The 24900-nt window shown below is 49.6% G+C and overlaps 1 protein-coding gene across 2 annotated transcripts in view; it reads left to right on the top strand.

Annotated features, from left to right (window-relative positions):
• The window catches only part of PDGFD (platelet derived growth factor D), a 225827-nt gene extending 203291 nt beyond the window's left edge, over window positions 1-22536 (top strand). For both annotated transcript variants that reach the window (XM_058686604.1, XM_058686603.1), the window contains exons 6-7: window positions 9659-9873; window positions 20087-22536. In XM_058686604.1, coding sequence (XP_058542587.1) covers window positions 9659-9873; window positions 20087-20212 — 341 coding nt within the window. In that variant the 3' untranslated portion in view covers window positions 20213-22536. The remainder of the gene's footprint in view (window positions 1-9658; window positions 9874-20086) is intronic.
• The last annotated feature ends 2364 nt before the right edge of the window (window positions 22537-24900 follow it).

The following is a 24900-nucleotide window of genomic DNA, read 5'->3' as shown; positions in this document are numbered from 1 at the left end:
GCATTTGGAGGACTTGGGACGTCACAGCATTTCTGTGTCCTGCTCCTGCAATGTTATTGTGGCGTGGGGTTTTCTCTGAGGGAATGGAAGATCCCAGGACCTAAGGGTCTCGTCTCCACTCGACTGGGGAGCTGTGAGAAGCTGCAGGTGTCCAGTCCCAGACACCCCGACTCATGGCTCCCGGGGGGAGGCCAATGGAGATTGATCCTGAGAGGCCACCAGGGTTGAGAGCCACCGTTTTAGGCATTGTTCATCCTGTTATGTCGGGTACTTGGCATAGCCTCAGACACGTTTTAGGTGCTCAATTAATGTTTGTGAATTGAAGATGCTAATAATCCAGCATGAGCATATTTCCAAAGTTTATAGAAACCCACCCCATAGACTGATGAAGGAGGCTTTGTTAAGAATGCCTTTGGTTACTGATAGAACCTTGTGAGAGCATTCAAGGTGACATTCCAGTTATTTCTGACAGAGTAAACATTTCTTTCCGTTGTTGGCTCAGGTCTGACTTCTTAAGCTCTTGTTTAAAACGGCTCGAAGGCAGATCTGTGCTTTGTCACTTAACACTGGTGAGTCACCACTGTCTGTGCACTGTTCTAAATGTGCCGGTTGGTTGTTTATCATTCCACTGATGCTGGGCCACCTGTGTGTATCTCTCTCACACACACAGACAAGTCCCGTTTAATATTCCAGCTGTCGTTCTCAGCTTTGAGAACTTAAAAATACAAATTCATGGTTTATATTCTGGTGTAGAGGAAAGGGAGTGGTGAAGGAACAGCAGGAACAGAAAAATGGTTACAGACAAGGGAGGTCCACTGGATGCCAAATAAAGAGTGAACTTGCTAGGATTCCTAAAAATGTTCCCTCTCATGGATGTGATCATTTTTTAACGATGTTGTGCAAAAACAAACATCAGTTCTGGGTAACTATGGAATTTCCATTCTTCTGATTGCCTATGCTCATCAAAGGGGCACTTCTCTTGATACCCAAGAGAGGTGCTCAAAGATGAGCCTTAAATGCGAATGTACAAAACACAGAGTTTTATAATTGTAAAATAAAGCACGCACACACTGGGTGAAGAACTGTTATAATAAAGTAGAAACGGTTAATATTGGGTAGAAAACTGTATGCTTTGCTTCTATGGTTTATTGCAAGGCGGATTTGGTGACCTCGCTGTCTACATTTTTTTACATTGATTTTTAACGTTTGTTTATTATTGAGAGACAGAGAGAGACAAAGCGTGAGCAGGGGAGGGGCAGAGAGAGAGGGAGACACAGAATCTGAAGCAGGCTCCAGGCTCTGAGCTATCAGCACAGAGCCCGATGCAGGGCTCGAACTCACAAACTGCGAGATCATGACCTGAGCCGAAGTCGGACGCTTAACCGACTGAGCCACCCAGGCGCCCCTCACTGTCTACACTTCTAAAACTCATGGGTAATAGGTAAGCTCAGACTTGCCTGTAAAAGCTTCTGGACTGAAGATAGAACAAGTTAACATATCTAACGTTAAGTTTCTTAGAGGGTATGGAGAAAACGGTAGCACGGATAATCGAAATCCATACATAACTGCAGTTCCCAAACCCAATTTTTACCAGTAATTTCAGCCTCATACTTTCACCTCAAAGCTGCCTTAAAGTTTAAAAAAAAAAAGTTGCTTCAAGTTCAAGTTGCATTACTTTTTCTAACGAATATGCTAATCATATAGCAAACTTGTCCCTAGTTAGGTAAACAGCTGTATGGATCTTCTACAAACTGTATAATCATGTCGTAACTATTGTGGCCTAACTGAAAGCTGTGATTTCTTTAAAACACAATCCTTTAGGGGCGCCTGGCTGGCTCAGCTGGTAGTGCGCGCAACTCTTAATATCAGAGTTGTGAGTTCAAGCCCCACACTGGGCGTGGAGCCTGGTTAAAAACAAAACAGAAACACAGTCCTTTACCTTTAGGGCAGTGCCTCTTTATCCCAGTTCATAGCATGAAATTGGACAACTTTAAATTCAGAAATGATCAGTCTCAAACTCTACCAGAGCGGGCTTTGAGAGGCCATTTATAAATGGAGATTAACAATGTAAAAGAGATCTGTGTTTTTACTTAATTCCAGGAGAACTTGACTTTCCCAAATGATAGTGTGTTTGTCATAGAAAAAAATCCAACACATCATAGCAAGGGGGAAGGCTGTTGTTACAACATTGAAGGTTGTCATTAGAATATGGGTATAATTGTTCAGGCACCCCAACTTAATAGGTTTGAACTACAGTTTTACTTACCAGAAGTAAATTCTTCCCCAAAGAGTTGGCCTTTTTTTAGTGCATGTGCCAAAATTGACATGCACTCCTCTTTTAAAAAAAAAAAAATCACTATTTCCACACTGAGTGGAGCAAATATATTGATACTAAATTGATTCAAAGTGACAGGGTTTGAAATACATCATTTTTACAGCCTCTAAATGGTTAGATGTTCTAACTCTGGGACAGTTATCAGCCCATCTCATAGGCTCCAATACCAGTTCTGTGATTTCTTACGTGACATTGTTTAGCTCTAAGATCTAAAACACTTGCCTTTTTAATTTGAAAACTATTTATAGGTAAATACCAGGCATAGTAGCTGAGGACTAAATGAAATAAATATGTTTACTATCAAACTGTTTGAATTGGTTCTGAATTCTTCTAGATCGTAGATCAAAATACTTTTTATTTTTAAATTAGTTACTTGTTGCTGCTTCTATATCATGTTCTTGTGTAGTGACTAGGAAAATACAGGTTTTGCTCTTTCAAACATGACTTAAGATGAGGGAAATAATTTCATAATATATTAAGACGTGAACATAGCTTAGAACGAGCTGAAGTCATCACACGTTGATTGCTTGGAAATTTCTTTGTCTGCCTATCTGATGTCTGCGTAGGAACTTGCAAAAGGCTTTTGGCTGACCCTGGCAATGAATCAGATAAATCAGTCTTGAGATAACATCCCCCTGTAACCACCTGTCTGGACATTAAACAGAGATACTGGGGACATTAAATCAAAATGGATTTATTTTTCTAATTTGTAACCTCAAAAGAGGGATGGCTTCATTCAACTTCCTGAACCACATAGTTTGCACCAAGTAAAAGCTGTCTTCATGATTGTTAAAATTGTCTACCACAAATTTGATAGAAATAGAACAAAGGAGAGGATGCTTTAGTGGGAGTCAGGGAAACTTGCGATAAAATTCTCACTCATGTCCTAAGAACAGGGGCCTCGGAGAGGTCACTTGTAGACCCCCAAGTCCCTGCAGAATGGCTCTAATTATAACCGCCTTGCAAAGTTGTGTGAGGATTCGTGAGAGCAGACTGTCTAAGCCAGTGGGCCCTCAGGAAGCGACCCCTACTGTGATTACTCAAACAACACTGTGTAGAAGCAGGATGTTTCTGTGCACCCTTTCGCTCCCTTCCCTGAGGCCATCAAGAGGAATCTGGAGAGCCTCCTGCATCGGAGCCAGATATCATCAGATTGAAGTATCTGTGAAATCAGTACACTCCTTAGAAGTCTAATCAGCAAGTAGTCAACTTTTCTAGGATCTGTTTACCCAGAAACTTTCCTGGCCCCGTTTTGCTTGGTGCCTGTTTCCTTTGCAAAGCTTCTTCTACTTCTTGTTCTTTTTTTTTAGACTCTAGCCACTGTGTATGACCCACGTGACTTGTAAGCATCTGGATTTCCTGCTCGGTTCGCCAGAGAGCATTAATAGAAACCGTATTGTCCCATGGTGTCGTGTGCGTCTGTGCGGGCACAAGTGAGGCAGTTGAGGGAGGTGTCAGCACAGGGACAGCGACCCTTTTAGTTCTTTTCCTCCTGGTGCCCCTGCTTTTCTCCTTTTGGCCCATCTTTATGGGAGCCCTGACCCATTGTCCTCCCAGCCCGGTGACCCCCCCGCCCCGCCCCCGTCGGGGCAGGTGACTCGATTCAAGTTGGTCAGCAAGCTCCAATTAGCAGTGGAGAGCCAGAGTAAGTGTGGGACAGGCACATGTGCCTTTTCCACATCAGTCGCTCTGGCTCGTGGTGGATGTTTTGGCCTCGTTGTTCCCTTGCTGGCTCTTCCTGTGAAGCACTGGGGATGCCCACCCGGCCTCCGTTTGCTCTGTGCCCCCGTGGACTGAGGGAGAAGAGCCTTCTTCCTAGAGCGCAGTCCCCTGCCGAAACTACCTGTCCTGGGAAACCCAGCTTTATCCTAACTCCACTTTATCCCAAGCGGATCACCACCCTGCCATGGCTGCCCAGCCTGGGAGGCACGATACAGGCCTACGGCAGAGATCCCACAGGTTTGGCTCCTGACCGGTTGGTCCACAGCCACAAAGCAAAGACCGCGATAGGGCAAGTCACACGAATGCTTGGGTTTCCCAGTGTGTGTGAGAGCTTGGTTTATATACTGTGCTTCAGTCTGTCAGGTGTCCCACAGGATCGTGTCCACAAGACAGTGTTCATAGCTTCGTTAAAATATGCTTTCTTGCTAGAAAATACTAACCATCATCTGCACTTTCTATGACTCATAACCACTTATGATAGATCCCCAAAACAAATATAATAATAGTGAAAAATGTTTGAAGTACCGTTAAGAATTATCAGAGTGTGACAGAGAGACATAAAGTGAGCAAATGCTCCTGAAAAAATGGGGCCAGTTAGGGGCGCCGGAGTCGTTCAGTCGGTTGAGCGTCTGACTCTTGATTTTGGTTCAGGTCGTGTTGTCACGGTTCATGGGATTGAGCCCCGTGTTGGGCTCTGTTCCGACAGTGTGGAGCCTGCTTGGGATTCTCTCTCTCCCTCTCTCTCTGCCCCCACTCTCCCTCTGTCTCTCAAACACAAACAAATAAGTGTTTACAATGGCGCCAGTAGACTTGCCCAACTCAGGGTTGCCACAGACCTCCAATTGGTGGAAAATCACGGTATCTGCAAAGCATAATCAAGCGAGACACAGTAAAACAAGATGTGCCCGTCTTGGCTTTGTCCTATAGACAGAATCTCTGCAATCCCAGCATTGGTTCCCTCTGAAGGCAAATAATTATCAATCCATTCAGCTCTTTGCATGGCTTCCGATTGGTTTTCATGGCTAAGACTGCTTATAGGTGGGGGCAAGAAGGAGGTCAAGAAGGAGTGGGGACAAAATGAAGATTGTGAACAGACATAGGTTCCCTCACTTCGGGGAAGGAGATGATACTCACTATGCTGTTCAAATACCAAAGAAGAGGGGCGCCTGGGTGGCTCGGTCGGTTGAGCGTCCGACTTCCACTCAGGTCATGATCCTGCGGTTTGTGCGTTCGAGCCCCGCGATGGGCTCTGTGCTGACAGCTCAGAGTCTGGAGCCTGCTTCAGATTCTGTGTCTCCCTCTCTTTCTCTCTCTCTGCCCCTCCCCTGTTCATGCTGTCTCTCTCTGTCTCAAAAATAAATAAACGTTAAAAAAAAATTTTTTAAAAATACCGAAGAATACAGAGGCTCTCTGCCATTTGCTAAAGGACGGTCTACTTTTCTAGCAGAATCTGATAAATGGGTGTGTGGGCACGGAGCACATGCTCAGGTGTCTGTCATTGGCAACGTCTTGAAAATGACAGGTCGGGATCGACCACGTGCCTGGGAAGCCCGGTTACTGGGTCAGCACGCAGTCCCCCCGTGGGAGGCTCCAGCATGGCTGGGGGGAGGTACTCTTGCCTGTCCCTTCAGATCTTTGGGCTGCGGCTCCCAGCGCCTGCAGGCTTGGAAAAGCCTGGATTCAGGGTCCAGCTCCAGCGGGTGTCAGTTTCCTCCACGGTGGAAGTGAGACGGGGAGGGGTGTGCAATTCATAGCACGGATGGCGAGTGTGGCAGGCGTGCGTGCGAAGAGATGTTCACGCTGCCTGGTTCTCGGGCTGCAGTGGCCGGGATCCAACAGGCCAGCCTGGCTCTCCGTCCTCCCGCGCCTGAGCCTCAGCAGAGTGCAGAGCGAACACCGTGCCTCCGCCCTCCGCCTCCCCTCCCGGTGCTCAGCCCCAGGACCCATCCCCACGCACGGAACCGCTGCACCCGGCCTGGGCTGTGAGGCCAGGGTTGCAAGAAGACGGCGCTCCCACCGTAGGTGCGGTGCCCCACGCTGGATTCACGTGTGCAGCTCTGTGTCCACGTGTCAGCCTCTCCAGCAGGTTGTGCACACAGCCTGGAAAACAGAACTGATGTCGAAGACCCATGAAAAGACCGGGCCCAAACTCCCAAGGACAGCAAAAGCGGGATTATGACGTGATGCACAGCAGGTGACTTGAGGGTAAAGGACTGAAATTAACGGGGCCCTTGAATGAACCCGGGAGCATCCTGGCCGCCCTCGGTGCTCCTCTGTGGAGACTGACGCAGGAATGGAAGGGGTGGCCTGTCCCCGGGCCCTGCCTCCCTGAGGCTCCACCCCAGAGCCCCCTCCTCGGAAGCCCCCCCGCCCCCCGCCAGCCTTCCTGGCCCCTCACCCTCCTGCCTGCCTACCAGCTGCACAGCCCGACCAGCCCTTGACTAGAAGCTTCCTCACCCCACCGGACGGCTGCAGTCATGCCTTGCAGTCACTGGCATCCGGCCAGAGGAACCTTTATTGCTGGCTCTAAATCGAGGGCTGCCGTGGCCTCCACGCCCCGGGAAGCAGGGCGGCCGGAGTCCACGGCAGCCGCCCAGGGCCACGGGTTCTAGTCCCGTCGGCGAACCCATGATGCATAAACCTGAGTGTGCTGTTAGCCCCTTCGTGGCCAGGGCGGGGGGACTCTGCCACTGCCATTGGGGAAACGGTCATCCAAGGACATGAAGAGTCTTGCTTCCAGACAAGGAAGGCCGACGTGTCCGTCACCCTGAGTTGTGGAGGGCGCCTTGGGGTTTGGCCAAATCCTGCTAGGAAGCGTCTGCTGTGCCATTTCCCAGGTTATTATTCTGCAAGGCCTGAAGCTCCTCACCACGCCTCCCCAGTGCGGCACAGGCAGGCCCCGGCTTCCTCCTTCGGCACCTGTCATGCCCCCTCCCTGCTTGATGTGCTAGAAACCCGAGCGACGGGGAGAAGAGCTTCAGATGCTAGTTTCGCACTCACTGCTCCCTGGGAAAGCGTGGGAACCACGAATGCGGCCTCAAGTGTGAGGGGACCCGCGGGGGCGCCGAGCTGCAGACCCTCAACGGCTCGGTGCCCATGCTGACTTCCTATCCCTCTCTGCCCCCGCACCCTCCACCCCCTCTCGCCACTAGGCCCTCTTCACTCCTCCGGGGCGGACCACACAGACCCCACCATCGCGGGCTGCAGGTGCAGCCCTCCGCGTCAGCCCCGGTCACCGCACAGTGATGCCCAGGCCGGCGTCACCATTGATGTGAAGGTGACACTTGTCATGGATGATGGCCGCACTTCCTGATGCATTTATGTAACCCTTCCTGCTTGGCTCGCACTTATTCCCAGGGCTTCAGCAGCAATAAAATGGTTCCTGTCCCAAGACGGAGTTCATTCGATTTAAATCCGGATTGATTGTGGCTAAACTTACGACATGTCTTCACAGAGGAAGGAAGAAACAGCCATGAATTATGCACGGAAATTATTCAGCGTGTCTTCACCACCACCCCCCTGCCCCCCGCCCCCCGTGTCGCGGGCTCAGCACACCGCAGCTGGGGGAGGGATTCCTGGCCTTGAGACTCAGCACCTACTTGCCCAGGTGGAAAGCCTCTTGGGGCACCTCAGTGCCCTTTAACTCCTTCTTCGAGAGGTCCCCCGGCCACGTGGCCGGATTTCAGCTGACCTCGCGCTATTTGGGGGACCCTCCATCCACTGTGAGCTTCTTTGGTTTCCCGCTGATGTGTACTCCGGACAACAGCCTTGGCCTCTGCCCCCAGAGAGCATGTGAACTGCTCCTCAGGCCCTTGGGGTTTAAGACTAAGACCCTGGGGCGGGGGTGGGGGCTGGAGTCCAGACTCTGTGGGACTCCTCCCACGCGCCCCCGGCCGGTGACAGGAGCATGGTGACGTGGTGTGGGGGCCGGTGTGGTCGGAGGACTTCCTCCTCCCTGCGTTCTTGGGCCAAGCCAGCTGCGGCCGTGGCCGCCAGCCCGCGGTTTGGACGCCGAGCACCTGGAAGCTCACGTGGATTTTTGAGGATGGTCACTGTAACTCACGTGACCCAGTGATAGAACTTTAATTCAAGTAAACGTTCGTGACTAAACTGTGAGAATTTAGGGCGATGCTCTTAATTCATGGAGGTCCCAATAACCACACCCCCTTAGCAATCATTTACCCAGAGCCACGACCAAAAGAGAGATAGAGGAGAAAGGCTTGAGCCTTTTTTTTTTTAACCTTCACTTTTGAGCCTTTGACTTTAAAGGGAAGGATGGAGGGAAACGGGAAGCGAGTCAGGATGAATAAGGAGAAGCGAGTGCCGGGGACACGAGATTCAGTCCTTGGACTATTGCTGTGAAACAGGTAATGTTGTGCTGTGGCAGCCGAGGCTGCCAGCACGTAGGTCACTTTCCGGCTACCAGGACGCACAGTCAGCGTGGTTCGTGCAGAGCCCGGCCCTTAACCACTGTGCTGTACTGCCGTCCAGGATCCGGTGCGAAATACGCATCCGGTGTGGCCCGAAGACGCCATTTTCTTTGATGTTTTCGTTGATCTTGGAGTTAAAATGAAGCCAAAACCTTTTCCTGCATTACACTTCTTTGTAAGATTTCATTACCGGCTAAATATACTACAGCGGTTGTCCTAATGAGTCTCTGATAGAATTCAAGTCATATTTACATAGTGGTTTCTTTACAATCAGGAGGGGATCTATTTTGTTTTTAAGATAAAGGCAGTTATCTTAGATGGCTGAACATTTCATTTTATTTCCTCAGAAAAAAAATTTTTTTTACATTAAAAAAAAGATGCAGTGATGGGGCACCTGGGTGGCTCAGTTGGTGAAGCATCTGACTTCGGCTCAGGTCATGATCTCACAGCTTGTGAGTTCGAGCCCCACGTCGGGCTCTGTGCTGACAGTTCAGAGCCTGGAGCTGCTTTGGATTCTGTGTCTCCCTCTCTCTATGCCCCTTCCCCACTCACACTCCATCTCTCTCTCTCTCTCTGTCTCTGCCTCTCTCAAAAATAAATAAACATTTAAAAAAAAATTTTTTTTTTAAAGGGGGTACCTGGGTGGCTCAGTCGGTTGAGCGTCCAGCTTCGGCTCAGGTCATGATCTCGCAGCCTGTGAGTTTGAGCCTCATTTCGGGCTCTGTGCTGACAGCCTGGAGCCTGGAGCCTGCTTCGGATTCTCTGTCTCCCTCTCTCTCTCTGCCCCTCCCCAACTCGCACTCTGTCTCTCTCTCTCTCAAGAATAAACACACGTTAAGACAAAAATTTTTTTTAAGATGCCAAGAAATTTGAACCAAGGTAAAGATTGAGCCAAAGTTTCCGGAATCTTTTTGTTTTCTTCTTCGTTGTCGTTGATCATTCTATTTATTGTTATTACTATCATTGCAGGGCAGATCGGATCAAAAGAGAATTAGATTTTCCCCCTTCAGTGTGTGGGCTGATAACTGAGATCCCGAGGGCAGATTTGATCCCTGGAGTGAGGCTGTCCTGTCCTGGCAGAACCTTCCGGCACCTTGTCCAGAAATGCCTGCCGAGAGGGTGCTTGCTGAGGGCGGTCTGCCGCCTCACATGGTGCCTGTGTCTCTTACAGTTGACCTGGACAGGCTCAATGACGAGGTCAAGCGCTACAGCTGCACCCCCAGGAATTACTCCGTCAACTTACGAGAGGAGCTGAAGCTGACCAACGTGGTTTTCTTTCCACGCTGCCTCCTCGTGCAGCGCTGTGGCGGTAACTGTGGCTGTGGGACCGTCAGCTGGAAGTCCTGCTCCTGCAATTCAGGGAAAACTGTGAAGAAATATCATGAGGTGAGTCGCCGTCAACCGTCTTGGTTGCAGTCCTGCAACACTACCACACGGAAGCTCTTTGCAGCTGCAAATGTGATGCAGTCTCCAGGGTGCACACAGTTGTTGGGGTTGTTCACTGCACAAGGGCACCCAGCCGGAGGGTCGACGGGGAGCTGAAATTATACGTGTGCTAACCTTGCCAAGCCACATGCCTTGGGACGGGGCTAAGTCATTCCTGAAGAAGGGACTCTTTTTCCTAATCACATAATACCACCTGTGGGCGACAGCCCCCTTGGTAGATTATGTAATCAAATGTATGATGCCGTGAGGCACAGCTTAACTAGCCTCCTTGTAGTGATATGGTGGTATTCCTAAAGGCCATAACTGAAAAATCCGGGCCGCTTTAAAAAAATTCTAAGGAATTGTGGTTTATATACACAATGGAGTACTACGTGGCAATGAGAAAGAATGAAATAAGGCCCTTTGTGGCAACATGGATGGAACTGGAGAGTGTGATGCTAAGTGAAATAAGCCATACAGAGAAAGACAGATACCATATGGTTTCACTCTTATGTGGATCCTGAGAAACTTAACAGAAACCCATGGGGAAGGGGAAGGAAAAAAAAAAAAGAGGTTAGAGTGGGAGAGAGCCAAAGCATAAGAGACTCTTAAAAACTGAGAACGGAGGGGCGCCTGGGTGGCGCAGTCGGTTAAGCGTCCGACTTCAGCCAGGTCACGATCTCACGGTCCGTGAGTTCGAGCCCCGCGTCAGGCTCTGGGCTGATGGCTCAGAGCCTGGAGCCTGTTTCCGATTCTGTGTCTCCCTCTCTCTCTGTCCCTCCCCCGTTCATGCTCTGTCTCTCTCTGTCCCAAAAATAAATAAACGTTGAAAAAAAAAAAAATTTAAAATAAATAAAAAAAAAAAAAAAAAAAAAAAAACTGAGAACGGAGGGTTGATGGGGGGGTGGGAGGGAGGGAAAGGTGGGTGATGGGTATTGAGGAGGGCACCTTTTGAGATGAGCACTGGGTGTTGTATGGAAACCAATTTGACAATCAATTTCATATATTGAAAAAAAAAATCTAAGGGCCAAACTTGAAGTCAATCAAGTCATTAAAAAATTAAGCAGAGGTAGGTGCACCTGGGTGGCTCAGTCAGTTAAGCGTCCGACTCTTGATTTCAGCTCAGGTCATGATCCCACAGTTCGTGAGTTCGATGCTTGGGATTCTCTCTCTGCCCCTCTCTCTGCCCCTGCCCCAGTCTCTCGGTCTCAAAGTAAATAAATAAACTTAAAAAAATTAGGCAGAGTAGGGGCTCCTGGGTGGCTCAGTCGGTTGAGCATCCGACTTCAGCTCAGGTCATGATCTCATGGCTGGTGAGTTCGAGCCCCGTGTCGGGCTCTGTGCTGACAGCTCGGAGCCTGGAGCCTGCTTCGGATTCTGTGTCTCCCTCTCTCTGTGCCTGTAACCCACTTGCATTCTGTCTCTGTCTCTCTCAAAAATAAATAGACTTTAAAAAAACAATTTAAAAGATTAGGCAGAGTGAAGACAGCAAAATGTAAATTGGCAGAAAACATATATAGTTAGAGGCTTCTCAATTCTCTAAGTATGATAATATCTTTCTGCTAAAAATACCAGTGTTTCCTGACTACTGCTGGGTGCTCCCCAGGGTGTCAGCTCTGAAAGGAGGCAACAATGAACAAAAAGTAAATATGAGGGTAAAAGAGGGAGCAAACCTTTAAGGAGAGCCGCGTCTGTGTTCCTGTCACTCGTGACACTGTGCTTTTTTCCTTTTAAACATACGGCTCGTTACTGAGCATCAGAGTAAGAGCAGGCTTGGGGGGAGTTCGCGGTCCTGACCGTGGCGGTGCCCGGTTTCCTCCCAGTCGTGGGGGCCCACATCACCAAGCGTAGAGACTCAAGCGTTCACATATGTGACACGCGACAAGGAAATCTCTCAGATAACCACTTACAGGGTGGTTCGCAGCACGAAGGAAGCGCACCTTGGAAGATGCCAAACATCACGCAGGAATCTGAGAACGGAAACAATGAAGCAGACGTTATTATTAGACATTATTGTTTGAGCTACTTTTCCCCGGTACCCACCCAAACAAAGGAGTCGAGGGTGGTCCCTAAATAAAACGTCCAGCTTTGTGAAGCTGTTTCTTTTTTATCCTGCCCACACAACAATAATAGCAGGTCGAAGGAGGCAGCCTCGGAGCTAAATGAAAATGGCTGTGTCATACGTGGTATTTTCGACTTGGGAAGTGCAGGAAGTCAGCTGTCACAATGGCCGTGCTTACCTCAGGAGGGAAACACATTATTTTAGACCCACACAGAGCTATTTCCTTAGGCGTAAGAATTTCTTACTCCACCCTGCAGTTTTCACGGGGGAACATAATGTCCTCCTGGCCAGAGAACGCTACGGTCTGTGTTCATTGTGTTTTATTTTTGTATGACCCGGTGAAGTCCAGATTGGACGTTGTCCTTTGCATCTCAGAACTTTGTAATGTTTAGGCACACCCTGAGGGTCCATGCAGAATGCAGTAATTAGAACAGAGTTAAAGTAATCTAGCAGGTGACACGATGTCTACGCAGACATCATGCCGCGGAAGAAGACTTGCGTCCAGGCCCTTGATCTATCTGTAGAGTGCTTTATTTCCTTCTGGACTCTGCTCAGATAGAAGGTACAGCTTCATTGTTTAAATGGTTTATGGCAGAAATGGCAGAGTTAAACATATGCCCCCCCCCCCCGCCCCCAAACCCCTCACCTCCCAGACAGTTCACACTGTAGAACTCTGAAGGGTCCTTCTCGCCTTCTCTTCTTGTCTCTGTACCCGGGAGCCATTACCTGTACATTTCTGTGCACAGTTAACATTGAGAAAGGGAAGCTCTTGGTTCTCTGCCCATCACATGAGTGGGTCTAAGATGTCAGCATCTCTGAAACCTCGTCTTCTAGTGTTTTGACATCCAGGAGTCTGCAGAGCTCTAGACAAAATCGCTCTGCCAAGCGCCGGACCAAGGGACCAAACAGCATCAATCACTCACTCGGCCACTGCACAGCCAGAACCAAGGCGCCTGGCGTATTGCCCCTGGACTCCTAAAACACCCTTGAAATGTGTCCCCGTGACCACTCTGTGGGCTGCACCGTGGAAGAGAAGAGAGGCTGGCTCCCTTTGCAGACACGGGGGTTGCTTGAGCGGGGCTCATTAGGGGAAAATCCCTGTTCTTGTTCTCTTCTGTGACTGTATTCTTACCCCAGAAAAAAGAGACGCCAGGGTCCCTAGCTTCTGCTGGTAACCGATGAGATGTGAAATGAGTTTCTATGGGGCACGAGCTGCCTTACGGGGGCAACTGGAACCCATCACATAAGCAGAACTGTGTGACTCTGCACAAATATTTCAGCACTCGGCGTTTAGGGAATAAAATCTGAAAAATTATGAAGCCCCTAATGGAGCTGATATAATTGCTCTTTCCACGGGTCATGCTGTTTCTCCGGAGCATTCTTCTCTGTGCAATGCAGTGTTACCTTCTTTATGACTTTCTGTTCTCAAAAGTACTTGTAAGCATCCTGTTAAGGTGTTTTTCCTTTTTTGCTAATAGTAGGTCCTTTATGCCTCTTGGAATGTATAGGATACAAAAGATAACTTTGAGGTGGTAATTTTTTCAAAAGGGAAGTTTCCAGAAAACATATTGTGTAGACAGTGAGATGATGTTATTTCAGTTCTCATCTGCCTTGATAATGTGCATGAAGGGATAGGATCTTCTCTAGAAATACAGTGCCTTTTAAAAAATTGTATAATGTTTATTTTTGAGAGAGAGAGTGTGTGTGAGCAGGGCAGAGAGAGAGAGAGAGAGAGACGGAGACACAGAATCCGAAGCAGGCTCCAGGCTCCACGCTGTCAGCACAGAGCCTGACGTGGGGCTCGAACCCACGAACCATGAGATCATGACCTGAGCCGAAGTCGGATGCTTAACCAACTGAGCCACCCAGGTGCCCCAGGGACCTTTTAAATTAGATGACGGTTTTCATCATCTGGTCCCCTATCTGTGTCCATTCAGGCAACAGCCAAAAACTCACGAAGCAGCAGAGAAAGAGCAAAGTCAGTTTTCTCTGTGCAGCTTCTCATGATTTTGTCACGAGGCCCCCACAACCACCTGTATGATGTGGTAGAATTTTCTGCAGGGATGGACACGTTTCCAGCCTGGGCTGTGCAGGGCGGTGGTCACTGGCAACGTGCGGTTATGGGGCACTTGATGTGTATGCCACACAAATGGGGGACTGGACTTGTCATTTCATTTTATTTTAACTAATTCAAACGTAGATAGCTCCACACAGGCAGTAGCTACCACACTACAGAGCATAGCCTGGACCAGCCTCTGTTTCTGGCACAGTTGTTCCTGTCTCTGGACAAAATGGCAGCCGGGCGGCGGGGGGCGGGGGCAAGACTTTAGAGCATTACTCTTATTTCACTGTAAAATTGTATATTAAAGATTGCTTTCTGTTACAGTTTAAGAGTCAGAAAATGTAGATATTTATATATGAACCAAAAGATTGATTAGAGGTTTTAAAAGGTCGAGCCTCAGACTTGGGAGAAAAGAATAGTACTCTGAGTTTTGACGTGTTTTAAGCATCTGCCGTAGAAACAGATTCAGCTAGAATTGCAAGTTGAGGGCGAGGAGACAGAGAAAAGATTGGTTTCCACAGACTTTCTCCTCTGTGGCAAAAGCGGTGAGGTTTGGGGTTGTGAGGATAGCCAACCCAGCAACAGTCAAGAACATTTCTCTTCTGTTTCTGGAAATAGCATTTCTGAGCTGGTACAGAGCCTCCCTGCTTCCTTCCGTTTCTGTCTTTGGGTGAGCCGTGAGCGCATTCTGCAGACTTTCCCTGTGCTTCCCAGGGACACCGTTGAGGCTGGAAGGAAGATACGGCCTCCGGTTCCAGCTTTGCCACATGGGAGGCACCCCAGGGCCAGGCATGTGAAGCCCCGTGGGGCCTCGGATTTCCTCCCTTCGTCCCCACAATCACCTGCAGTTTGGGGTTCCCAGACCCAAGATTCCCCGGTCTCTGTTAGCCGTGGCACCGTCCTCCCGCCAGAGTCCTGCCTGCCTGAAATCATGTGAGGACTCTAACAAATTGGTGGGGGGAGCACCAGGCACATGCGAGAGACCCAGAGATACGATCTGGGGCGGTCACTGTGGCTAGGATGGCCCGTCCACCTCTCGGACATCATGCCGGGATGCTCCCCTCCCGGGGATGCCGAACCATGAGAGCATCTGAAGGCGTAGAGTGCGAAGCGGAGTTGGGTGGGGTTGTCTGGCCTCCGTGTGGCCCACTGACTCCTCGCTCATCCACTGAGAGCTACAGAATGTGCACATTCCTTCCCTTCTGGATTGCGCTCTGGGTCCGGCCTTCCTGCCTTGGGGCGTGCCGCCCTTCAGGTAGACCAGACCCGTTGGCGACACGACCCTCTGATTCCCTGCTCAGAAATGCGGTGCCTGGTGAGGCCCCTGTTACATCTTCCACAGCACGTAGGCTGAGCATGCAGTCTTTCAGCCTGTATGGTGCCGACACAGTGGCTTCTTTCTTCTTTAGAGGTGGGACTGCGGCTGAGTGCTCCCAGAGGAACCCCAGGGTGCTCCCAGAGGAACCCCAGGGCGCTCCCACAGGAACCCCAGAATGCTCCCAGGGTGCTCCCAGAGGAACCCCAAGGCGTTCCCAGAGGAACCCCAGAGTGCTCCCAGGGTGCTCCCACAGGAACCCCAGGGTGCTCCCAGAGGAACCCCAGAGGAACCCGAGGGCGTTCCCACAGGAACCCCAGAGTGCTCCCAGGGTGCTCCCAGAGGAACCCCAAGGCGTTCCCCCAGGAACCCCAGAGTGCTCCCAGGGTGCTCCCCCAGGAACCCCAGAGTGCTCCCAGGGTGCTCCCCCAGGAACCCCAGAGTGCTCCCAGGGTGCTCCCCCAGGAACCCCAGAGTGCTCCCAGGGTGCTCCCACAGGAACCCCAGAGTGCTTCCAGAAAACTCCATGTCTCCAGTAGCAAGACTGCATTTTCAGTATTGAGAGCTTTACGGACCCTCACTGTCACATCACCTTCAGACTTACTCTGCCAGGGACACAGTGTTAAACGCTGTCACCCCTGTCTTTCTTACCGAGGACCATGTCTTCTGACCCGGTACCAGTCCTCCCACCACAACGCTCTGCTTCTGCTGGGACCATTGTCCACAAGTTCAGCAGTTACCCGGGCAGAAAATAGTACATTTTCCCTCCTCCAAATACTTTTGCTTGTAATCACTGAGGTTTCATCACAAAACTTGACTACCAGCCCTTAAAAATCTTAATCCTCTGCACATCTTTCATAAAGTCTTATGAGCAGGGAAGAAGTCAAACTGAAAGCAAAAATAGGAAGCTTTTTTTTTTAAGATAAACTCTATGGGGGCCCCTGGGTGGGTCAGTCAGTTAAGTGTCCAACTTCGGCTCTGGTCATCATCTCAGGGTTCATGAGTTCGAGCCCTCCCGCTCGGAGCCTGGAGCCTGCTTCGGATTCCGTGTCTCCCTCTCTCTCTGCCCCTCCCCCACTCGCACTCTCTCTCTCAAAATTAAATCAACATTAAAAAAATTTTTTTTAACTCTTAATGATTGTGGTTTATACACCGCATTTGTCCTGGAATATGCCCTTATATTCCTTTGTCGGCCATTAATTTGAGAAGTGTTACAAGGCCTTAACAACCTCTTTTTATCTTCCCAATAAAGAAGGACCCAACTCAGCACATAGTTTTCCTGCCCAGTGTTTTATTAGTGCTAATAGCTTCACGGCAATGATTCACTCAGTGGTTTCTCGGCTACAAGGCGCGTAACTGTAGTGAAATATCTTTTGTGATATGGTAATTTGCAAGCGGAGCCTCTCTGAATTTGTGTCGTGTTACGAAAGCCACCAGCCGGCTCTGGCAGAATGTTCTCTGGTTAGCAAAAGTCAAGTCCTCCCGGCTTCGTGTGGTTTTCCAGGTGACACAGAGGGGTCAGGATTTCCGTTCTCACCCGCAAGTGACAAGAAGTGGCTGGGTCCTCCTGGCTGGATTTGTGTTTCTGGGTGTCCCACAGCTCGGGGAACAGGCCCATTCGCGAGTGGCCTCGGGCGGCTATAATTCGTGCGGTGGCTCTTGCCTTGAAAAGTGACCAGACCTCCCCCGAGCAGCCGGGCTTCCTTCCCAGATAAAGGCTTTCCGTCTCCCTCTTCGCCTCCCCAGTTTCATCAGGTTGTCTCTGCTTTCTTCTCCCTCTGAGCGCCGTGTGCCTGAACCCAAGACCGTTAACACTTTGAGCCTCAGCGCTCCCATCAGCCGGCGAAGTGGGCCAGCCTCCGCTCTGTTCAGACGCGGCTTTTCCTGCCTTGTCTGGGAAGGCATCTGCCAATTCACTTTTCCCGGTTTATCGGCAAAGCACGTTGGCCCCTGTGCCCACGCTGCTTAATATAAAACACCGGGAAAGTCCCCGAACAAGCAAGAGAGCCGTTGGAAAGTGCCTGGTCTCTGCCGTCAGCCGAGGGCACGCGCTGCTGTCTGCCATCAACGAGAACTCAGCGCGACAGAGCAGTGAGTCACAGGCGCCGGTCGGAGTGGCCTGAACAGACATATTTGTCCCCTGCGCATCGTCTCAGAAGTCACTCCCCTGCCCTGCAAGCCCCTGGGTGTGCTTTCCGTGTGCTCTTGGGTGATAGTGACCGGCTCGCAGTGGAGAAATTCTCGGTGAAGCTGGAGGACGCAAACCTCTGACTCTCTCCAAGGCCCTCTGACCAAATACGCACGGGTGGGAGCGTCAGCTGGTCCAGGGGGAGTCACGTCCTGGCACCAGCGGATGTCGGCTGTATAACCGGGGGCAACTTCGTGTCTCTCTTCCCTCATGGATGGAGACCTAGGAGAGTACCTAAGAGGGCTGGAGTGAAGTGCAAATAATTTGTCATTTGCAAAGTCACTTACAACAGTGTGCAGCATCTAGAACATCCTCATTGACATTAGTAATGCCTTCTGCTTCTCTGTTCTCCACGCGCTTATGATCCAGTGAGTAGAACACGTAACAAATCGTGGGAGAGCGTGTGATCCCTGCTGTACGTTTCCTAGAATTGCAGGAGGAGAAGGATACGATATCCTTCGGATACGTATCCTTCGGATACGATATCGTCGGAACTGCCCTTTGGACCAGCTTTACCGACAGCAAGCACTTGTGAGTCTCTGTGCCTCGGGGACGAGTCCTCCTGGGGGTCCCCTGCACGTGGGATTCTCTGCCCCACTTTAGGGTCCAGGCTCTGCGGCTTGACTGAACACTGAGCAAAGGAGAACATCCATTCTTGTCCTCTCTGGAGCCCCCATGGGCGGCATGGCTGAAGAAGGGGGGCCAAGGGCTGAGCAGTCTGGACCCCCGTTTCCTAGTAGATGGTTTTGGTTTATGACTTGAAGCTGGTCATCCGAGAAAACTTCTGGGGAGAGAATCCATAGTAAAGACTTGCAGGGTTGCCAGGAATAGTCGTGCAGACACTGAGGCAGGATTTTGCCACGTCTGGCCTTCACCCGGGATGGCAGTAAACCAGGCAAAGCATAGTGCGTCTCCACTCAGTGCACACGTGGAGCCCCACACCCCTTGGAGACGCAGAAGGAAATCACAGGCACGCTGAAGAGGCAGTGGCCCCCGGGGGCAAGGATGCTGGAGGACAGGACCCTGTCCTTGGACCTGGCTCTCGGTGCCCAGAAGACCCTGAATGGGGCGCACGGCCTCCTGGAGCATCTCAGTCCTCCAGGGTGGGGACAGGATACCTCCGTGAAGGGACAGTAGAAGGAAGGCAGAAGTCATGGCTAGCGGGAACTTGAGGGCATAAACGAGAGAAGCAATCGAACCGACCAGACAGTGTATGTGAAAGCGACAGTAGGACTCTCCGGGGGATTCTGCCTGCGATGGTGAAGGCCCGCCTTCCCGAAGGCCGCAGCAGGGGAGAAGCAGGAGAGAAGACAGCTTCTCTTTAAACTTCGCTGAAGTTCGGTTTCACCTTACTTTTCTAAGCGTGTATTGAGACTCCAGTTAACGTACAGAGTACTTGGAGTTTCAGGAGTACAATACGATGGTTCCACACTTCCCTGCATCCCTGGTGCTCATCGCGACAGGTGTACCATCGTACCCCTCCCCCCACCTCCCCTCCGGGGACCACCCGTGTGTTCTCTGTCGTTAAGAGTCTGTTCTTGGTTTGTCTCTCCTTTTTCCCCTCTTTGCTCACTCGTTTTGTTTCTTCAGTCCCACACAGGCGAAATCATACGGTGTTTGTCTTTCTCTCACTTATTTCACTTAGCTTAATACTTTCCAGCTCCGTTCATGTCATTGCAATCAACTTATTAATGTAAGAAATCGAGGATGCACTTCACGAAGAAACGCTGTACTGATACGCAGGTATTAATGTAGAAAGAATATGGTGAGGGGCGCCTGGGTGGCTCAGTGGGTTAAGTGTCCGACTTCGGCTCAGGTCACCATCTTGCGGTTTGTGAGTTCGAGCCCCACGTCGGGCTCTGTGCTCACAGCTCGGAGCCTGGAGCCTGCTTCGGATTCTGTGTCTCCTCCTCTCTCTGCCCCTCCCATGCTCATGTTCTGTCTCTCTCTGTCTCTCAGTAATAAATAAACATTAAAAATTTTTTTAAAAAGAATATGGTGAAGTCTGATCTGTTTTAAATCGTAAAAGGCATTATACATCAACAGATACGTCAGAACGGAAACGTATTTCCGCTTAATTATGGCCACTGATCCCCTTCCGCAGGGAAAAACATTCTGCATCCACCCCACTTTCAGCCACAAGAGCATATGCCCTGTTCTGTCTGCAGGAAGTAATAAATGCTGAGTGTTGGATTTATCTGTAACATACATCTGTTCTGAGGGATAGTTGTGACAGTATTTGGAGTAGCACTTGGGCCAAATCGGGCCCTTAGAAAGCTACCGAGAGGCCCCTGTCGGGACACGTGAGCTCCCCACGGTGCTGCAGGTTGGTAACAAACACAGGAGGCATTACCCTGTGACCCCAGAGCCTCCACATCAGGGAGCCGATGACTGTAACAATACTTACACGAGTGCATCATGACAGGCAGCCTGTCGTGTTCCTTGGTTTCTCCAGGGGTTGGGAACCAGTTGTCACGAAGAGAAGAAGGGGATCTGGTGACCGTGAACCCAAGGGCTTGCTAACGGGACACGCGCTTCTCGTCCTAGGTGTTACAGTTCGAGCCTGGCCATTTCAGGAGGAGGGCCAGAGCCAAGCACATGGCTCTCGTCGACATCCAGCTGGATCACCATGAGCGCTGCGACTGTGTCTGCAGCTCAAGACCGCCGCGATAGGAGAACGTGTGCCAAATCCCCTCGAGCGTGAGGGAACCTTTAGTGTCAGGGGGCGGGGGGGCGGGGGGTTGTGAGAGGCCCTGTTCCACCAGCAGCCGCACTTAGGACCGGCCCGTAGAGCAGTGAGAGCCGGTGGGTGCTGAACCACCGCCTGGCTCGCTCAGCCACAGCAGGTGGAAAGGCCCCTCATCAGCTTCTGTCCCCCAGAACACAGGATGGCGTGTAATTATCGTGTCAGAGAGCGTGCCCCTGTACACATACGTGTGTACGCTCTCCGTGTCTACGTGTACATATATCAGCTGGTTTCTTCCGTGTACCCCAGAGCTTACGTATGCTACAGGCCTATAGACCCTTAAAATCTTTTGACACATTAAGGGACAAATTAAATACGTGAAATGCGTCCTTGGAAGATTCAGAAGATCACTTTGTTTACTTCTAAATTTGAATCACAAAACAGTTTTGGATCTTGGTCTTTTAAAGAAAGCGCTGTGTATACTACAAAACCAATAAATGGGCTTTTCTTATAGATACATCCTAATTATAAAAAAAAGAAGAAGAAAAAGAAGGAGAAGAAGAAGAAGGAAAAATACGGTTTCTGGGGAAAAGGCAGAGACCTGACCATTTTTCCCAAGGGACGCACTACACGCTTACCTATGTAGACAGTAATTACCTGTCTGCAGAAGCATGCGGTAATAATATAGATGCCTTAGAAATTAAGTCATTAAGTCTTCTTTTCATGCATCCTGCTGAGGCATGCAAATTCATTTAACACCTGTCGCAAAAAAATTTCTCAGAAGGTTTATTATTATAATCCTTCCAGAGACAATTTATCAACTGTCACAGAACTTTGAACGGTTTCTTTCTGAAAGCCCGTCCACAGAAATAACGCCTTTGGAGAATGGCCTGGGGAGTCCGTAGGAGCCTTTCAAAATGGTGTTGGTCGGAAGGTTTGGGTAGTTGAAAGTGAAAACGGTGAACACAGAATTACTAACGTAACTGGAGATTGGATGGAATGTTTAATTGGCTCCCTGTTTAATAATGGATCCAAACTCTCCGGGTTAGGCCAATTCATTTTATGTATCTTGCTTTTCTGTTCCTATCTCTCTGATACACAAATATGGATTTACGATGGCGTTTTATATCTGGCAAACGTCATGAATTATTTACAGCCTGAAAGCTTTCATGTATCAGAACAACCCAATTTTGCTGACGTAAATTCCCGATCACATCCTCACTCCCCAGTCTGAATTCCGGCTTCCGGACTAAGTGAAGTCAGATCTGGGGGCTGTGGTTCTTGCCACATCTGTGGAGCTGTGTTGTGAGAAGCCACCTGCAAATCACAGGCCCACGAACATGGCCTTGCTCCACCAGGGTTTCATTCCTGGGGTTTCGAGTCATTTTCCCTCCCCGGCTCCTCAGTGTCTGTTTTCAAGGAGACTGAATCCACAGAGTAGTGAGTGACTCCTCGTTCTCCAAAGCAAGACTCTTGGGAGAACGCACTGGACTCCAGAGAGCCGTGGGGCTGTTCAGAGAGGGCTCCGTTTCTGCCTTGAATCAAGAGCTGATTTCCTCTGTGAGTCTGAGGCCCTGTGTGCTAACACCGTCTGAGTGAGGGCTGTGTGACAGGCTGGGTTAGCGCTGGGGTCAGGCAAGTGGCCTAAATATGCTTGCACTTCTGAGCCTGGACCAGGTTCTCACCTCTCCTTAGTGGTAACTTCATCTTTTCTCAGCCCTTTGAGAGGGAAGGCTCATGGCAGGTGCACCTTGAAAACGTCCCTAGAAACCTCCAGTGTTTGTACCGCGACGGGGGAGTGGGAAGATCGCCGTATTGGTCGCTTGTCCAGAATCCCAGACACGATCACAAATGGCCGAGGCAGGCGCACTCGTCATGAGGACCTGTGTCCCCATCACGGCCACTGGCAGGTTGCCCCATGAAGACGTTGGCCTGTGCACCCCATCTCAAAGTGGGTGCATGTGGCGTCATACTGGGCAGCTCCCATCGTAGCTGTAAGTAGGAAGAATCAGTGTTCTACCCAATTTTTAATAAACCTTCCGGGCTGCATCAACCGGGTCGGTTTCCAGTTAAAGCCCTGTCTGCCCTTTTTATTTATTAGCTGAAATGCAAGCAGTCGTATTCACTCACGTTTCTTTCCTCTTTCCTGAGTGTTTTATTAAAACGTCTCCCTTGGTTATCTGTTATCTCTTGCCTTTCCAACATGGAGCAGATAAATGTTTCATTGCCATCAAAGGAATAAAAAGCTCGCCGTACAAATTACATTTCAAAACAAACCCTAATAAATCCGCATTTCTGCGTGGTTCACTCACCTGGAATAATGCCTTTCATTCCGTGTGACCTCATAGGGCAGAACACTTTCGTAAGTAGAATTTTTTATGCTTTTTGTCATATCGGCAGCACGCAGCTTTTTCGTCTCGTAGCATTTTTCTGTAGCAAATGTAATATGCCTCTTATCTCCATGAAAAATATATATTGCTTTTGAACAAAACTCCTTCATCATTTCCTCCCCAGTTGCAGCTCCCCAATGTGCAGTGTTACACATTGACTTTCACGAACGCCTGCGGCTGTTTGGGGTGACCAGGCTGGGTGATTTCCGAGGGCTGGGGCTCAGAAGGCAGGAACAGGGCAAGGCCTGGCCTTGGTGGCAGGTTCTCACCGGGTCCCTGTCCCCGAGCTGGGCAGCAGGGCGGGACCGGAGGCTTTGCTGTTTTGCTGTTTGCTTCTTGGACTGTTTTCCCCGCTGACCTTTTAATAAAACACGGTCTCGTCTGACCTCCATCCCTACAAGCGCACGACCTGTCTCTTCCTTAGGGGCCTGACGTCGGTACCACCCAGACGCCTGGGAACCTTTTCCCACAGCAGGGTCAGGCCTACCCGCTCCAGAAGACCAGGCCAGGGGCTACAGGAGTGCAGACACTGGTTTCTGAGCAGGGGCGGGCGAGGGGGCAGAGGCGAGTGGAAGGGGAGCTCTTCTCACTGCAGGATCTGGTGCTGTTGCTGGCAGCCTATCTTTGGCCTTGTGAGTTCAAGCCCCGCGTCGGGCTCTGTGCTGATGGCTCAGAACCTGGAGCCTGGTTCGGATTCTGTGCTCCCTCTCTCTCTGCCCCGTCCCACGTGCGTTCTCTCTCTCTCTTTCAAAAACAAAAAATAAACATTAAAAAGGATCAATTTTACCATCAGAAGTACCAGTAATGTGTGAGTCAAAGTGTGGGGAAGGGGCAGGAAGGAATCAGATACTGCTGTGCATAGTTGTTAATTCAGATAACTTGGATATTTATATAAAAATCATGGTAACTGTGTGTGTGTGTGTTTACACAGTATCTTAATGCAAATACATTAATAATCTTATTTTGTTTCCTGAAATGTACATGTGTCCACTTTTACCCCGAGAATAACTTAACAGATGTCCAAATTGTTCATAGCCTCCCAGGGTCCTCTGATAGCATATCAAATTAAAATTCATAGATTAGTATTCATGCCTGAAATTGCAGGAAATGCAATGTTGTTTATTGACAGCTTTGATCAAATATGCTAGAAGAGAGAACATTTATAACTCACTGGTTTTTACTGACACCCACTTAAATTTTGTTGTTTACAAAAATCGAGTTGAAGCCTACAGAGGTCTGCAAAACTTACCATAAAACACGGGGGTATCTCCTGAACATAATGGCCAGACACTTAATTTAAGACTTCAGGCTTGTTCTTCCTGTTACAGTCCTGAATTTGCAAGTTAACTTGTATCTTTTTCAAAATAAATTTCATTTCTATAGCGATCCGTAACAATTCTTTAGCAGACCACATCAGAAGAGAGTGGGGCTGAGTCCGGAACCAACGCTTCGTGTTCCTAGGGCAGCAAGTTATGGGCCAAGAAATCTTCATTTTCTAATAAAACCATTTGACTTTCTCATTATTTTAAACTGTTGGATACCAGCTGCCAGGTTTAGTGGCCAGGAACCAAATGTTAAAATTACTCTTGGATTCAATTTATATTTTACATAATTCATGTAATACCGATTCTGTTTTGAGAACGTGTCCTGGGTCATATTCTCTAGTCTTTGGTGGAGACCATATTACAAATTCCTTCTCTTCCAGTGTTTTCTAGCCTTTCCTCTCTCCCTGTGACTTCCACGTTCCTTCCCGTTCTCACTGGTCTCTACACACCAGTCTCAGGGTCATAATCAGGGTCTGTGTGTGCGTTGGGAAGGCACAGGAGGTGGGGGCCGTTCGAGGAGACCGGGAGAGCGGGTGGTTTCCCGAGGGAGCACTTCACAGGCTTAAATTGCCAAATGTGAAGAAATCACTGCTCCGTGAGCGTCGAACACATCAAGGAAATGTTTGCCATTATGGCCCCTTTTGGTACGAACTTCAGAGTATTTATCGCCTTCTATGAACGGATACCTAGCCGCCATCAATATGGGGAAAACTGACTATGTGCTTTGTTCATTCATTCAACAAAACGTGTTAAAACACGCTACGTATCAGGTGCGCTTTGGGGTCCCAACCCAGGGCCTGCAACACAAGGTAAACGTAGAGACAGATAATGTAGGTGGGATTCACAAGCGAAATGGCAGGAAGGAATGTCTAGAGGCACAACTGGAAGGAAACTTGGAAAGGTAGAAAATCCTGTGGTCACAGAGGAATCCTCTTGTGTGCATGGCTGGCAGGGAGTTGT

The sequence above is a fragment of the Neofelis nebulosa genome, chromosome 10 (genome assembly GCF_028018385.1).
Source record: "Neofelis nebulosa isolate mNeoNeb1 chromosome 10, mNeoNeb1.pri, whole genome shotgun sequence".
Lineage (NCBI taxonomy): Eukaryota > Metazoa > Chordata > Mammalia > Carnivora > Felidae > Neofelis > Neofelis nebulosa.
Note: the sequence above shows the minus strand (reverse complement) of the source record. Positions and strands in the feature narration are given on the sequence as shown.